The 15084-nt window shown below is 42.4% G+C and overlaps 1 protein-coding gene across 8 annotated transcripts in view; it reads right to left on the bottom strand.

Annotated features, from left to right (window-relative positions):
* The window catches only part of st3gal3a (ST3 beta-galactoside alpha-2,3-sialyltransferase 3a), a 198184-nt gene that overhangs the window by 85242 nt on the left and 97858 nt on the right, over positions 1-15084 (bottom strand). For all 8 annotated transcript variants that reach the window (XM_037115135.1, XM_037115137.1, XM_037115139.1 and 5 more), the window contains one exon: positions 11106-11201. In XM_037115135.1, the coding sequence (XP_036971030.1) occupies positions 11106-11201 (96 nt within the window). The remainder of the gene's footprint in view (positions 1-11105; positions 11202-15084) is intronic.

Genomic DNA, 15084 nt, shown 5'->3' with positions numbered 1-15084 from the left:
AATTTCAACATGCTTTGTATACAGCTGTGTTCCTCCAAGTGGCCAAACACCACACACTTCCTCAGCCTGGCTGCAACACTCCACCTGCCATGCGCTCCTCCAAGCAGCTAGACACCACGCAGCTCTTCAGCAGCCTCAACCTCAAACCATCATCAGCTATGAATTCAGTTGTGTTGAAATAAAGAAGCTTTTCATACTGCTGCAGCCTTGTGTCTGCTTTTGACTTCAACCAGATTCTACCAAGTGTAACACATCTATGTGTATGTTTGTGTGTTTGTGTGTGTGTGTTTTCGACACACAGGAGTGGCATTACACAATCAGGTTGGAGTGTGCCTTGCAAACAAAGGCATCACATTAGTAGCATGTCAATGTTGTTGCCATCATTGGGGGGCTTAGCCTTGGGCAGCAGCTGGGGCTTGCAAACTCCTAACCAGACAAGCGGTGGGTGATGAGCTCCAACCAGAATCAACAGACACATGTAAGCTTGGCTACGGACCTGGTCAAATGCTCACCGTATTTCCCTAAACACATGCTTCCCCTCCATGTTTGTCACATCCAGTATCATTTCCTCAATAAACTCTGGTAAAAAGAGTTGGAAGCTGGACTTCATGTCATCCACACAAGATATTGGTTGTAGTGTTAGAACTGGCATCACCCTTACAATGTTTTCCACTCTTGCTGTGACTCCTCTGTCCTGGGAGGAAGAATAAAAAATTAGTGGTTTGAACTGTGTAAATCTTTATATATAGGGCCTTTGATCAGCTATGATACATTGTAAAGTCTGGATAGTGTGTGTGGCACCCAGGTTGGCACATGAGTTCAAGAAAGTGACAGGTTTCCATAAATGACACCTAATTCTTCCTGTAAGCATATGTGTGTGGGATGCATTTGTGGCAGCTGGTGCTTTTCTTTTCCAGAGGGGGCTTTAACAAAATCCAAAATAGATGGTAAATCATAAAAGTGTGACTTAACAGTAAAGAGGGTCATGATGATGAATATTGACTCACTGTCAGTTCAACTGATGTACAGCAACACCTGATAAACTAAGAAAATAGAGACAGCCCTATGGACAGCAGTCACCCCACATTATATAATGTTATTGTCACAAACCGGTTCAATTCATGCCACAAACATGAGACAAGTCATGTTAAAGTGTAACCAGAATATTTATTTTGAAACAGTAACTATTTACAAAAAGCATGTGGTGTGAATAGTAACTGCATCAGTCGTGAATGTGATATATGGATAAGTGAGAAATGTGTATGCTACTGTTGAATGCACCAAACTTGTAGGAGAAAAGGTGGGCTGTTCTGCTCCGCTGCCTTGAGAGCAGAACAATGTTGACAATTAGAATCGGAATCAGAATCAGAAAAGCTTTATTGCCAAGTAGGATTTTACACATACGAGGAATTTGTTGTGGTGATGTTGGTGCATGTATCAAATAACTATTAAGTGAAAATATAACAAATTAACAATATAAACTATTTAAAAAATAGAAAATATAACAAATTAACAATATAAACTATTTTAAAAAGTAGAAAATATAACTATATAATATAAATATATATATATACAATCTGTTTTTTGGTAAAAGGAGCAGACCAGCTGGCAGTGAACAATTACAAGAAATGATGTGCAAATGAAAATGCGCAAATGAATAGGTAGTTCAAGCTGAGCGTTAATGTAATGCATAGAGTTATGGTGCTGTCAGTGTGACAGTAGAGTCAGTGGTAGAGGTGGAGTGTGAGGAGTGTCAGGGGGGATTCAGGCCTTGTTGATAAGGCTGACAGCAGACGGGAAGAAACTGTTCTTGTGGAGTGAGGTTTTGGTCCTGATGGACCGCAGCCTCCTGCCAGAGGGGAGTGTCTCAAAGAGTTTGTGACCGGGATGGGAGGGATCAGCAACAATCTTTCCTGCACGCGTCAGGGTCCTGGAGGTGTACAGGTCCTGAAGAGACGGGAGGTTGCAGCCAATCACCTTCTCTGCTGACCGAATGACACGCTGCAGCCTGCCCTTGTCCTTGGCGGTGGTAGCAGCGTGCCAGATGGTGATGGAGGAGGTGAGGATGCACTCAATGATGGCTGTGTAGAAGTGCACCATCATTGTCTTTGGCAGACTGAATTTCTGCAGCTGCCGCAGGAAGTACATCCTCTGCTGTGCTTTCTTGATGAGGGAGCTAATGTTCAGCTCCCACTTTAGGTCCTGGGAGATGATTGTTCCCAGGAAGCAGAAAGACTCCACAGTGTCAATAGTGGAGTCACAGAGGGTGATGGGGGCAGGTGAGGCTGAGTTCTTCCTGGGGTCCACAACCATCTCCACTGTCTTTAGAGCAATGAGCTCTAGGCTGTTCTGGTTGCACCAGGTCACCAGGTGGTCAACCTCCCACCTGTAGGCGGACTCGTCACCATCAGAGATGAGACCAATGAGGGTGGTGTCGTCCGCAAACTTCAGGAGCTTGACGGACTGGTGACTGGAGGTATGACAGTTAGTAGTAACATATTAAACCTGTAAAGGAAATAGTTTGAGGAAGGAGCTCAAAGTATCATCAAGCACACTGGTTCTCTTGGGAGAGAATCCAGCCAGATCAGAGAAGTACTGATTAACTAATGGGGTGTGCTGCATGATGAAAGCTAAAAAGTAAGAGGGTTGAAAGAGTTTTAAAAGATGAAGAGTTTCAAAAAACTGTTATGGTTATCACCAAAATATTTATATATTGAGTAACAGGAGACATTGGTGAAATCTGTGATGTCATTTTTTATTTCTGGAGAGTGAAAAATGACGGCGGCAGAGCGAGAGACAAAACAAGTACTGTCTGCTCTCCTCCAGAAACCTAGGCTCAAAATTAACTTTGTGCCTTACGGGGGAGCTGCTGGAGTGCTTGTCACTCTAGGACTTCTACAGCCAAAAGTGTAAGTCCTACATCAAGATGTCCTACATTTCTACGTATATAGTGTCTATGTGAAGTAAAAGATGTGGGATCCAAATCAAGATCCAGTTCATCCAGCTGCTCTACACTCTAGCGATGACGTCACGCCCTCTAGCTCATGCAATACACACCCATTACAAAATCAGAAGAAGGCCTAAAAATCCTTAAAACTCAAACTGCGATGATTTGGAAACCGTAAAAGATTTTTAAAAACTGAATACATGCCCAACAGTTCAAGGTCTTCTGACTCTTTAAAAGGTGGAATGGTATCTGTAGCTCAAAGCATGAAGAGGTTGAAAGTCGATGAGTTTTGAAGAGGGTTTTAAGATTTTCCCATTTACTTTCCATTCAAACTAAGTAGACTGTGACCAGATCGCCATCTACTGGCCGATTTGCACCAAATTTTACACAAAGCCTCATCAGTCCATGGAACACAATTATGAATATTTACGTGATAATCAGATAGTATTTTGTTTAGATATGCAAGATTGTCTGCTTTCAACACAATATGCAGTAATTTGTTGTTTTAAATTTTGGCCGTTTTATGGACTATCAAAATTCTTTTGGTAACTTTTTGTCAGAAGGGTCCATAGATAATTCACGCAAAATTCACTGCAAATTGGTCAAATTGCCTAGGAGGAGTTCGAAAAAGTAGGTTTTGCATTTGTTGTTAAAAAATAGAAAATATAACAAATTAACAATATAAACTATTTTAAAAAGTAGAAAATATAACTATATAATATAAATATATATATACAATCTGTTTTTTGGTAAAAGGAGCAGACCAGCTGAACAATTACAAGAAATGATGTGCAAATGAAAATGCGCAAATGAATAGGTAGTTCAAGCTGAGCGTTAATGTAATGCATAGAGTTATGGTGCTGTCAGTGTGACAGTAGAGTCAGTGGTAGAGGTGGAGTGTGAGGAGTGTCAGGGGGGATTCAGGCCTTGTTGATAAGGCTGACAGCAGACGGGAAGAAACTGTTCTTGTGGAGTGAGGTTTTGGTCCTGATGGACCGCAGCCTCCTGCCAGAGGGGAGAGTCTCAAAGAGTTTGTGACCGGGATGGGAGGGATCAGCAACAATCTTTCCTGCACGCCTCAGGATCCTGGAGGTGTACAGGTCCTGAAGAGACGGGATGTTGCAGCCAATCACCTTCTCTGCTGACCGAATGACATGCTGCAGCCTGCCCTTGTCCTTGGCGGTGGTAGCAGCGTGCCACATGGTGATGGAGGAGGTGAGGATGCACTCAATGATGGCTGTGTAGAAGTGCACCATCATTGTCTTTGTCTGACTTCCTGTGTCCAGTGGGTGGTGCTATGGACATGACACAGTTTTGATGCACAGATATGTGCAGGGCGCGTTCCTCTACATTCCTGAGAGATTTGGCGCAGATAGGACATTGAATGGTGAAGGTACGAGGACTTGATGCTTTATGGCGAAGGATTTGAATGGACAGCACCACTGCAACCAGCAGTTACGTCTGGATGCGGTGTCATGAGATTGCGTGCTCACCTGTTACTTTCATGTGATGCTGGGGAGAAAACAAACAGTAAACGTCATGTCAATCGGATGATGTTTGACTTCCTGTGTCTAGTGGGTGGCGCTATGGATATGACAAAGTATTGATGCACAGGTCTATTTGGAGCGACTCCCTCTATATTCCTGAGAGATTTGGCCAAGATAGGAAATTGTGCAAAGACGTTATGAGGACTTGATGCCTCATGGCGAAGGATTTTAATGGTGGGCACCGCCACAGCCAGTAGGTATGATGTACGATAAAGATTTTCCTAGTATGTCATTGGCATGGTCTGAGGAGTATACAAACTGACTTTGAAGTCAGTGCTGTCCAATCTGTAGGAGGAAGACGTGAAAGTATGATGTACGGAAATATTAAACAATGGCCGCCAAATTCAAAATGGCTGACTTTGTATGGCTGTGTAGATGTATTCAGGGCGAGATTGTCTACATATATGAGGAATTTGGACTTGGAGATGGGGCATTGCATGTGGAGGATATACGGACTTTATGTTTGACAGCGAAGGAAAAAAATGGCGTCCGCTGTCATGGCCACCAGGTTTGACAAAGCTGAAAGATTTCCATACCTTTTGTTCTTCAAGGCATTAAGATGATACTGAGTGAATGTGAAAACTGTGGTGTTTAAGCTCTAGGACAAGATAGTTTTCAAAGTAGGCATGAATTTGTCAAAACGCCATCACACATCAATATGGCTGACTTCCTGGTGGACTGAGAGCATGGGTCCAAATGGACTTTCTATGCGTCCAGTCATGATGAAAGTGCGTACCAAATTTCGTCCTTGTCCTATGTGCTTCTAGGAGGCGGGGCATCACAATAGGGGGCGCGACAGAGCCCGCAAGTCACGACCATGCCCAATGACAACACAGATCTGTTCAGGGTGACTCCCTCGATATTCCTGAGAGATTTGGCCGAGATAGGAAATTGTATGAAGAAGTTATTAGGACTTCATGCTTCACGACGAAGAATTTTAATGACGGCACCGCCACGGCCAGCAGGTATGACGTAGGATAAAGATTTTCCTACTGAGTTATTGGCATAATCTGAGGGGTATATAGTGACTGTGAAGTATGAGGATTTGTGATATTTCAAAATGGTGGCCAAAATCAAAATGGCTGATTTAGTATTGATGAACAGTGTAATTTGGGGAGACAGCCTCTACACTTATGAGCAGTTTGGTGTGGATAGGACATTGTATGTTGAAGTTATAAAGCCTTGATGCTTGATGGCAAGGGGAAAAAATGCTTTCAACTGTCCCACCCACTCAAGTATGATGTAGCTGAAAGATTACCATAACTTTTGTTCCTCAAGGCATGGCAGATGATATGGAGTGAATGTGAAGTCGGTGGTGTCCAATCTGTAGGAGGAAGATGTGAAAGTATGATGTACGGCAATACAGTGGAACCCCGGCTTACGAAGACCCCAGTTAACGAAAAATTCAAGTTACGAAGGCACTTAACGGCAATATTTCTGCCCGTGGTACGGCAAAATGCCCGCGTAACGAAATCCCACCCTCCCGACTGAAATAAAAAAAAAATTATAAAATAGAAAAAAAAAGTTTTTAAAAATGTTTAAAAAAATATCATTGCACAGTTTACGTACATACTTTAATTAACGTAAATGTAAGTTTTAGTTTTAATGTTTAGAATTAAATTCCATTTTGTTATGTACATGTACACATATGTATGTATGCATGCATACGTATGCTTTCTTCAGCCTCCGCCACCTCCTCCTCCACCAAGAACTTCGTCTTAAGCCAGCATCGCCTCACTCAAAAGGTACATACATAATTTATTTTATTGATATTTATTAATACATTTATCATTTATAAATTATTTTTGTCATTTCAGATTGTATTTTGGAATATTCTTAGTGTTCTTTTTTTCAAATATTAAGTCATATTTGTAGAAGAAATACACGACTGGTAAGGGGCCTGGAACGAATTAGGCTATTTATAGGGAAAAAGGTGCTTCGACTTACAAAAATTTTGACTTACGAAAGACCCTCTGGAACGAATTCACTTCGTAAGTCGGGGTTCCACTGTATTTCAAAAAGGTGGCCAAAATTGATGCTGAGATGTGCTCATAGAGACAGCCTTCACACTTATGAGCAGTTTGGTGTGGATAGGAAATTGTATGTTGAAGATATAAAACCTTGATGCCTGACAGCAAGGGAAAAAAAAAGGTTTCCACAGTCCCACCCACTAGAGTATGACGTAGCTGAAAGATTTCCATAACTTTTGTTCTTCAAGGCATGAAGATGATAATTGAGCTAATGTGAAGACTGTGGTGTTTAAGCTCTAGGACAAGATAGTTTTCAAAGTAGGCATGAATTTGTCAAATTTGCTGCCACACATCAATATGGCTGACTTCCTGTTCGACTGACGATATCGGTCTCCAGACTTTTTTGTGCGTCTGCACATGATGAATCTGCGTAACAAATTTTGTGCATCTATGCACACGTGGAAGGTAGGCAAGAACATTAGGGTGTGCTACAGAGCCTGCAGGTCACACCCACGCCCAATGACATGAAAGTATCAAATTTTTCACCAGATGTGACGTACGTTCCAGATTTGGTGAGTTGCAGGTCTGTGACCTGCTCGGGCCCTAATAATAATCATTTGAAATACAACAGGGTCCTTGCAGGTTCCCTACTCGGGTTCTAATAAACCTTAGAAAAACAATAGGGACCTCGCAGGTTCCCTGCTCAGGCCCTAATGATAATAATCATTTGAAATACAATAGGGTCCTTGCAGGGAACCTGCTTGGGCCCTAATAAGCAGGGTCCTTGCAGGTTCCCTGCTCGGGTTCTAATAATAATGATAATAATCATTTAAAAAACAAATAGGTTCCTTGCAGGTTCCCTGCTCGGACCCTAATGATAATCATTTGAAATACAATAGGGTCCTTGCAGGTTCCCTGCGCGGACCCTAATAAGAATCCTTCGAAAAACAATAGGGACCTCACAGGTTCCCTGCTCGGGCCCTATTGTAATCCTTACAATTACAATAGGGTTCCTAGCACCGCTGGTCCTAGGAAATGCATATACTTGCATACGTGTTCCCTCGGCCCCTTGTCCCCCTAAATAGATAATACGTACAGTGTTATAATTATGTGATGATGATGATCTTATAAATTAATATAAGATCAGACTAGCTGCTGCTGATGACATACAAAACTGTACACAGCCTTTCCCCACCATGTCAGATCTCATCATACCATATGTTCCAACTTGTGCATTACACTCTCAAAATTCAGGGCTCCTGATGGTTACCTGGGTAAAGAAGAAGTCAGCTAGCTGCAGGGCTTTTTCCTATCATACCCCCTTTCTCTGGAATAACATTCCAGTTGACATCAAACAATTTGACTCTATTGATTCCTTTAAATCTAAACTCGCGTAAGTGAACTTACTTCTTTAAGCATCTTCAGTGGGTCGGTCTCAGTCTCAATGAGTTATCTACGGTATTAGCATTTACATTATCCTTTTGACGAGAAAAAACCTGTTTATTCTGATTAACGCATTTCTCTAACTTTTGTTTTTTTTTCTGTTCCCACAAGCTGCAAGCTGTGTCACTCTCCACACTCTCTATAGCTTCCTCCTCCTCCTCCTCTCTTTTCATTCAGGCTCCCTTCTGATGGACCAAGGGCCCCTGGGATCATCTACCTCTTCTGGCTCCTGCTACATCACATACTTTCGTATCCAGATCTTCATATCCTGGGCTCCACTGGATCATTGCTTATATCTGTATGTCTGTAAATGTTGATGCCTATTCATTCTGATCTCTCTGTCTATTTCTAATTATCATGTGTGGCTTGGGCACCACTTAGCGATGGATCCTGGATCCACACACTTATATTATAGCACATATATTATAATTTATATCAGATATTCTGTTAGTGGAACTGATTTTATTGTTCAGGTCTGTACATGTGATATCTATTGCATGTCAGTTCATCCTAGGAGAGAGATCTTCCTTTGTGGCTCTTCCTGAGGTTTTCATCATCCTTTTTTTCCCCAGTTAAAAGGCTCCTTTTTCCCCATCAACATGGCAAGTTTTACTTGACTTTACTTAAGGGTCTAAGGACAGAGGATGTCATTCATTGTACAGACTGTGAAGCCCATTGAGGCTATGTGACTGGTTTTGGGCCATATAAATAAAACTGATTTGATTTGAGGGTGTGAGTATTAGAGGATATCATTAAAAGCACTCTGTTCTGCATTCAAAAAGCATTTTTTGATGCTTTTTGATTTTATTATGAATTTGTACAATAATTTTATCATTAGTTAATGCAGCTGAGGGGAAAGGACTCAGCACGTTCACTCTTAATAATTGGGAAAGTTAGGCTAGACTTTCTTGAGTCCTTCCAGCTGATGAAATATCCAGCAGTATGACCTCACTTTAAAAAAGATAGATCAAATCCTAAAAGACTCAACCCACCCTCTTCACCTGACTTTTTTAAGAAGTAGCAGGTCAAGTGGCCTAAAACTGCAGAAGAAAATTACAACCACAAGGTACAACAAGTCTTTTGTGCCAACAGCAATTAGACTATACAACATTGGACAAAAAAAAGGTAAGTATTTCAAACTACTTCAAATGAACATTCAATTATCTTATTTATTCACACATGCTTGTCATGTCTCCTCAGTATTCTTATTATTCTTTGTCTGTCCTGTGATTGTTTCTTTTTTCTCTTAAATGCCTTATGTTTTTCCTTTAATGCTGTATAGCAGGGGTCACAAACCTTTTTGTAACTGAGAGCTACTTCATGGGTACTGAAACATACAAAGGGCTACCAGTTTGATACACTCTTCCAAAATAACAAATTTGCTCAGTTTAACTTTAGTTATATATTATTATTAATGACTAATGATACTCATCTATGTGAAGACACTGATCGCATTAATGATTTCTCACAATAATTATCAACAATGACTTAACAAGGTGGGAAACAGATAATATCAATATTCAATTTTCATTTTTAGAACAGGCTTGAGGGCTACTCATGTGGTCCTTGGGGGCTACCTGGTGCCCGCGGGCACCGTGTTGGTGTCCCCTGCTGTATAGTATATAGGAATGTAACGTGCAATGGTGACCACATGAATTTCCCACTTGTGGGATGATAAAGTTTACCTTGACCCTTGATTAATACACCATAAGGTTTAATATGATGTTGGTCCACCCTTTGCAGCTACAACACCCCAGAACAACTCTTCTGGGGTTTAGGAGTGTGTTCATGAGAATTTTTGGCCATTCTTCCAGAAGCGCATTTGTGAGGTCACACACAGTGATGTTGGACGGGAAGGCCTGGCTCTCAGTCTCCGCTCTAATTCATCCCAAAGGTGTTCTATCGGGATGAGGTTAGGACTCTGTGCAGGCCAGTCAAGTTCTTTCACACCAAACTCTCTCATCCATGTCTTTATGGACCCTGCTTTTTGCACTGGTGCACAGTCACGCTGGAACAGGAAGGGGCCATCCCCAAACTGTTCCCACAAAGATGGGAGCATGGAATTGCCTGACATCTCTTGGTATGCTGAAGCATTCAGAGTTTATTTTCACTGGAACTAAGGAGCCAAGCCCAGCTCCTGAAAAACAACCCCACACCACAATCCCCTCTCCACCAAACTTTACACTTGGCACAATGCAGTCAGACAAGTACCGTTCTCCTAGCAACTGCCAAACCCAGACTCGACCATCAATAAACAACAAGCATTAATAAAAACAGCAGCATAGTCAGCAATAAAAAAAACATTTGATAGAGCAGAGCTAAGTAAAGAGTTAAGATTGACATTTAGAAACAAACCGTTGCAGTTGATGCAGTTAGAGTGAGTATATAGCGACTGACTCTGCAGAAAGTTGGCGACATCTGCGCACTATGCGTCTCAGCATCTGCTGACCCGCTCTGTAATTTTACGAGGCCTACCATTTCATGGCTGAGTTGCTGTCGTTCCCAATTGCTTCCATTTTGTTATAATACCACTGACAGTTGACTGTGGAATATTTAGGAGAGAGGAAATTTCATGACTAGAATTGTTGCACAGGTGGCATCCTATAACAGTACAATGCTGGAATTCACTGAGCTCCTGAATGCGACCTATTCTTTCACAAATGTTTGTAGAAACAGTCTGCATGCCTTGGTGCTTACTTTTATACACCTGTGGCCATGGAAGTGATTGGAACTGATTTCAATTATTTGGATGGGTGAGTGAATACTTTTGGCAATATAGTGTATCTCCTGGGATTTTCATATGCATGCACCCAGAGTTAATAGAAAATGGTTCTCGAGAGTTGTGTTGAATGGGTTGTCAACACAACTTGTGGTCATTATTTACTTATAAACTTGGCTAATATTCTAATTATGAGTCAATGAGTGACGAGGACAGGAGAGGACACAATCAACCAGTGTCTTTTCTAAACCTGTATCCAAAATTCAATGTGGGGGTTTTTGAGACAAGTTACATGAACTTCCTGGCTCCTTGTCATTGCAGCCGACGCAACAAAATAAAACAAAACAAAACAAAAAAACCAGAAGCTTTCAAGCACTGATTTTCACATCAGTTACCATGGCTACAGTAGAACCATCAAAGCTTTAAAGCATACTGGTCAGCCCTTGTCATCAGTATAATACTTCTGTGTCAAAACATACCTGACCACTACATCAATCTCATCAATCTTCTGTCCAAGAGACTTGTTGGCCAGGATTCCTCCATTCCCTACGATGATGCAGGTCTTACAGTTCAAACTGAAACACAGAAAAAATGCAACATTATGATGTGGTACATGAGTACTCCAGTCTATAGTTGTAGTCCTGCCGCAGCGCTGCTTGACTGCCTCTTTTTCACCAAGTGACAAAATCAAATGTTGACAGTTTGCATAATCTAGTTTTTAATCATATACATGTTAAGAAGATCCACTCATCACTAAAGTGTCCTGTGAGGGCATTTCACCGATCTATGCACCCAACACAGGTGACTAAAATCAAATCAAATGTGTCCTGTGCCAGACTTTACACATGGTTCACAGTGATATGAAAGCCTATTTCCACCAGTTAAAGAAAAGGATAAGATAAAAAAGGGTTTTTTTTACAGAAAAAGACATAATCACGAGATGAAAAATCATGATATAAAATGCTGCTGATGGAGTCACAGTTCAAGTGGTAGGAAGAAGAGTGTATCTGTGCATTATTTTCATCACATCTAACAACAAGTCAGAATCAGAATCAGAATCAGAAAAAGCTTTATTGCCAAGTACGATTTTACACATACGAGGAATTTGTTGTGGTGATGTTGGTGCATGCATCAAATGACTATTAAGTGAAAATATAACAAATTAACAATATAAACTATTTTAAAAAATAGAAAATATAACAAATTAACAATATAAACTATTTTAAAAAGTAGAAAATATAACTATATAATATAAATATATATACACAATCTGTTTTTTGGGTAAAAGGAGCAGACCAGCTGGCAGTGAACAATTACAAGAAATAATGAATGAAAATGTGCAAATGACTAGGTAGTTCAAGCTGAGCGTTAATGTAACGCATAGAGTTATGGTGCTGTCAGTGTGACAGTAGAGTCAGAGGTAGAGGTGGAGTGTGAGGAGTGTCAGGGGGGATTCAGGCCTTGTTGATAAGGCTGACAGCAGACGGGAAGAAACTGTTCTTTGTGGCGTGAGGTTTTGGTCCTGATGGACCGCAGCCTCCTGCCAGAGGGGAGTGTCTCAAAGAGTTTGTGACCGGGATGGGAGGGATCAGCAATAATCTTTCCTGCACGCGTCAGGGTCCTGGAGGTGTACAGGTCCTGAAGAGACAGGAGGTTGCAGCCAATCACCTTCTCTGCTGACCGAATGACACACTGCAGCCTGCCCTTGTCCTTGGTGGTGGCAGCAGCGTACCAGATGGTGATGGAGGAGGTGAGGATGGACTCGATGATAGCTGTGTAGAAGTGCACCATCATGGTCTTTGGCAGACTGAATTTCTGCAGCTGCCGCAGGAAGTACATCCTCTGCTGTGCTTTCTTGATGAGGGAGCTAATGTTCAGCTCCCACTTGAGGTCCTGGGAGACGATTGTTCCCAGGAAGCGGAAAGACTCCACAGTGTCAATAGAGGAGTCACAGAGGGTGATGGGGGCAGGTGAGGCTGAGTTCTTCCTGTAGTCCACAACCATCTCCACTGTCTTTAGAGCATTGAGCTCTAGGCTGTTCTGGTTGCACCAGGTCACCAGGTGGTCAACCTCCCACCTGTAGGCGGACTCGTCACCATCAGATGAGTCCAGTGAGGGTAGTGTCGTCCACAAACTTCAGGAGCTTGATGGACTGGTGACTGGAGGTGCAGCTGTTGGTGTACAGGGAGAAGAGCAGAGGAGAAAGAACACAGCCCTGGGGGGATCCGGTACTGATAGTCTGTGCATTGGAGATGTGTTTTCCCAGCTTTACACACTGTTTCCTGTCAGACAGGAAATCAGTAATCCACCTGCAGGTGGAGTCAGGCACGTTCAGCTGGGAGAGCTTCTCCTGTAGCAGAGCTGGGATGATGGTGTTGAAAGCAGAGCTGAAATCCACAAACAGGATCCTGGCGTAGGTTCCTGTAGAGTCCAGGTGCTGGAGGATATAGTAGAGGGCCAGGTTGACAGCATCGTCTACAGACCTGTTGGCTCTGTAGGCAAACTGCAGGGGGTCCAGGAGAGGGTTGGTGATGTCCTTGAGGTGTGAGAGCACAAGGCGCTCGAAGGACTTCATGACCACAGAGGTCAGGGCGACGGGTCTGAAGTCGTTAAGTCCGGTGGTCCTTGGCTTCTTGGGGACAGGGATGATGGTTGAGGTCTTGAAGCAGGCTGGCACGTGACAGGTCTCCAGTGAGGTCTTAAAAATGTCTGTGAACACTGGGGACAGCTGATCAGTACAGTACTTCAGGGAGGATGGGGAGACCGAATCCGGTCCAGCAGCTTTCCGGGGGTTCTGTCTCTTGAAGAGTTTGTTGACGTCCCTCTCATGGATGGAAAGAGTCGTCACTGAGGAGGGTGGGGAGAGGGGGCCCATTAAGGTGGGCATTGGTGGAGGTGACTGGAGTTGGAGCTGGAGCTGTTGGGGGGTGTCGTGGGGGTGTCGCTGTGCTTGCCAGCCCACTATGGACACCTCTATAGCAGAGCTATAGGTGTCCATAGTGGGATGTGCGGCGGTACAGGCACAAGTCTCATCTATTTAAGTTGTATTTGAACTTTTTTCCTACGATTTATAGTTTTGGAACTCTGACCCTTTAATGATGGTGAGTGATTTTGGAAAAATTCTGGGTTTTCAATGAGTGTCTTTGGCGGAATGTTGGCCAACAGAGAGAGTCTGTCTCTGGCCTTGTCCATACCAGCCCGGTTAATTTTGCAACCGAGGTTTTGTTAAATGAAAAAAAATGCATCCTCACGCGGGGTGTGATAAAATAGCTCGCGACTCGCAAAGGGGAATCGTTTGTCTGGACCGAGCTGGTTAACTAGGGTTAGTTCTAGATCATTAACAACCTCTAACCACCTTCTAACTGTCATTACTCTGTGTTTACATTGATGCACGGGCAATATTTACACACGCTCAGCTCTGACGTAAGCAATGAAAACATACGTGGTTGGCATATCCACACGCAACCGCTGAAACCCGAATCGTCCGAAAAGCACGGTTGCATGGAGACAGAACGTAAAACCGGGAACATAACTTAACGGTTGCAAAATTAACGGGCTGGTGTGGACGGCTCCTCTCTCTCTCTAACTCTCTGCCTGTCTCTCTCTCGCTATCTGTCGGTCTCTCTCTCTGTCTCTGTCTCTCTCTCTGCCTGTCTCTGTCTGTCTCTAAAAAAAAAAACAACAACCTTTTCCCATTGAAAGTGAATGAGACCAGGTGAAAAGATGGAAAAAAAGATTTCAAAAACCTACATCTCTGGCATACTTTGACCTAGACACACCATTCGAACTTTAAAATGTAGATACAAGTCCAACTTATCAACGTGATATTCAACTTTTGTTTTAGCTTTGATAGTTTTTTCGTCAAGGGGCAAAGTGCACAGCCCACTCATGATTTCCCGGCGGGGAATTGTCTAGTTTGTTTTGGTTACTTATTGTTGTTACTTATTATTGTTGATAGCAGCAGCAGCTGGTTACATTAGATAGGGCAAGGCTAAAACATCAAGATTAGTCTGCTACATGTTTTCTTTTGTTACCCTCAGTGATTCACAGACAAACGTGAATATTGAAGTGAAAGTCATCATCACCTCAGAGAGGCCAACAGAAGGGCAACCAGCAGTATCCGCGTGTAAGTGTAGGCAAAATCGGAATTTGTGTTTTGGTGAATAACAATAAACACAGTAGCTGTTTTAAAAAAGTTAAAGTGCTGGTACTTCACAAAAGCATGAATAGATAAAATAAAAACAAATATAATATGAACTGGGACAGCTGTACAGTTTTGTCCAGGAATGTCTAAAGTATTTATCATTGAAAGTGTATATGTTCAAAGTATGCTGAGGACAGTTGAGCTCTGTTCCATAAAAATATCATGCTGCTCATCTATTGGTTTACTTGCTGAACACTGCCCAGCACCTATTTATTTCTCCTTTTGTATTTACTCCTTTAGCATTATCGCTAACT

Source organism: Acanthopagrus latus, chromosome 11 (assembly GCF_904848185.1).
Source record: "Acanthopagrus latus isolate v.2019 chromosome 11, fAcaLat1.1, whole genome shotgun sequence".
Classification (NCBI taxonomy): Eukaryota; Metazoa; Chordata; class Actinopteri; order Spariformes; family Sparidae; genus Acanthopagrus; species Acanthopagrus latus.
This window is presented reverse-complemented; position numbering and strand designations above follow the sequence as displayed.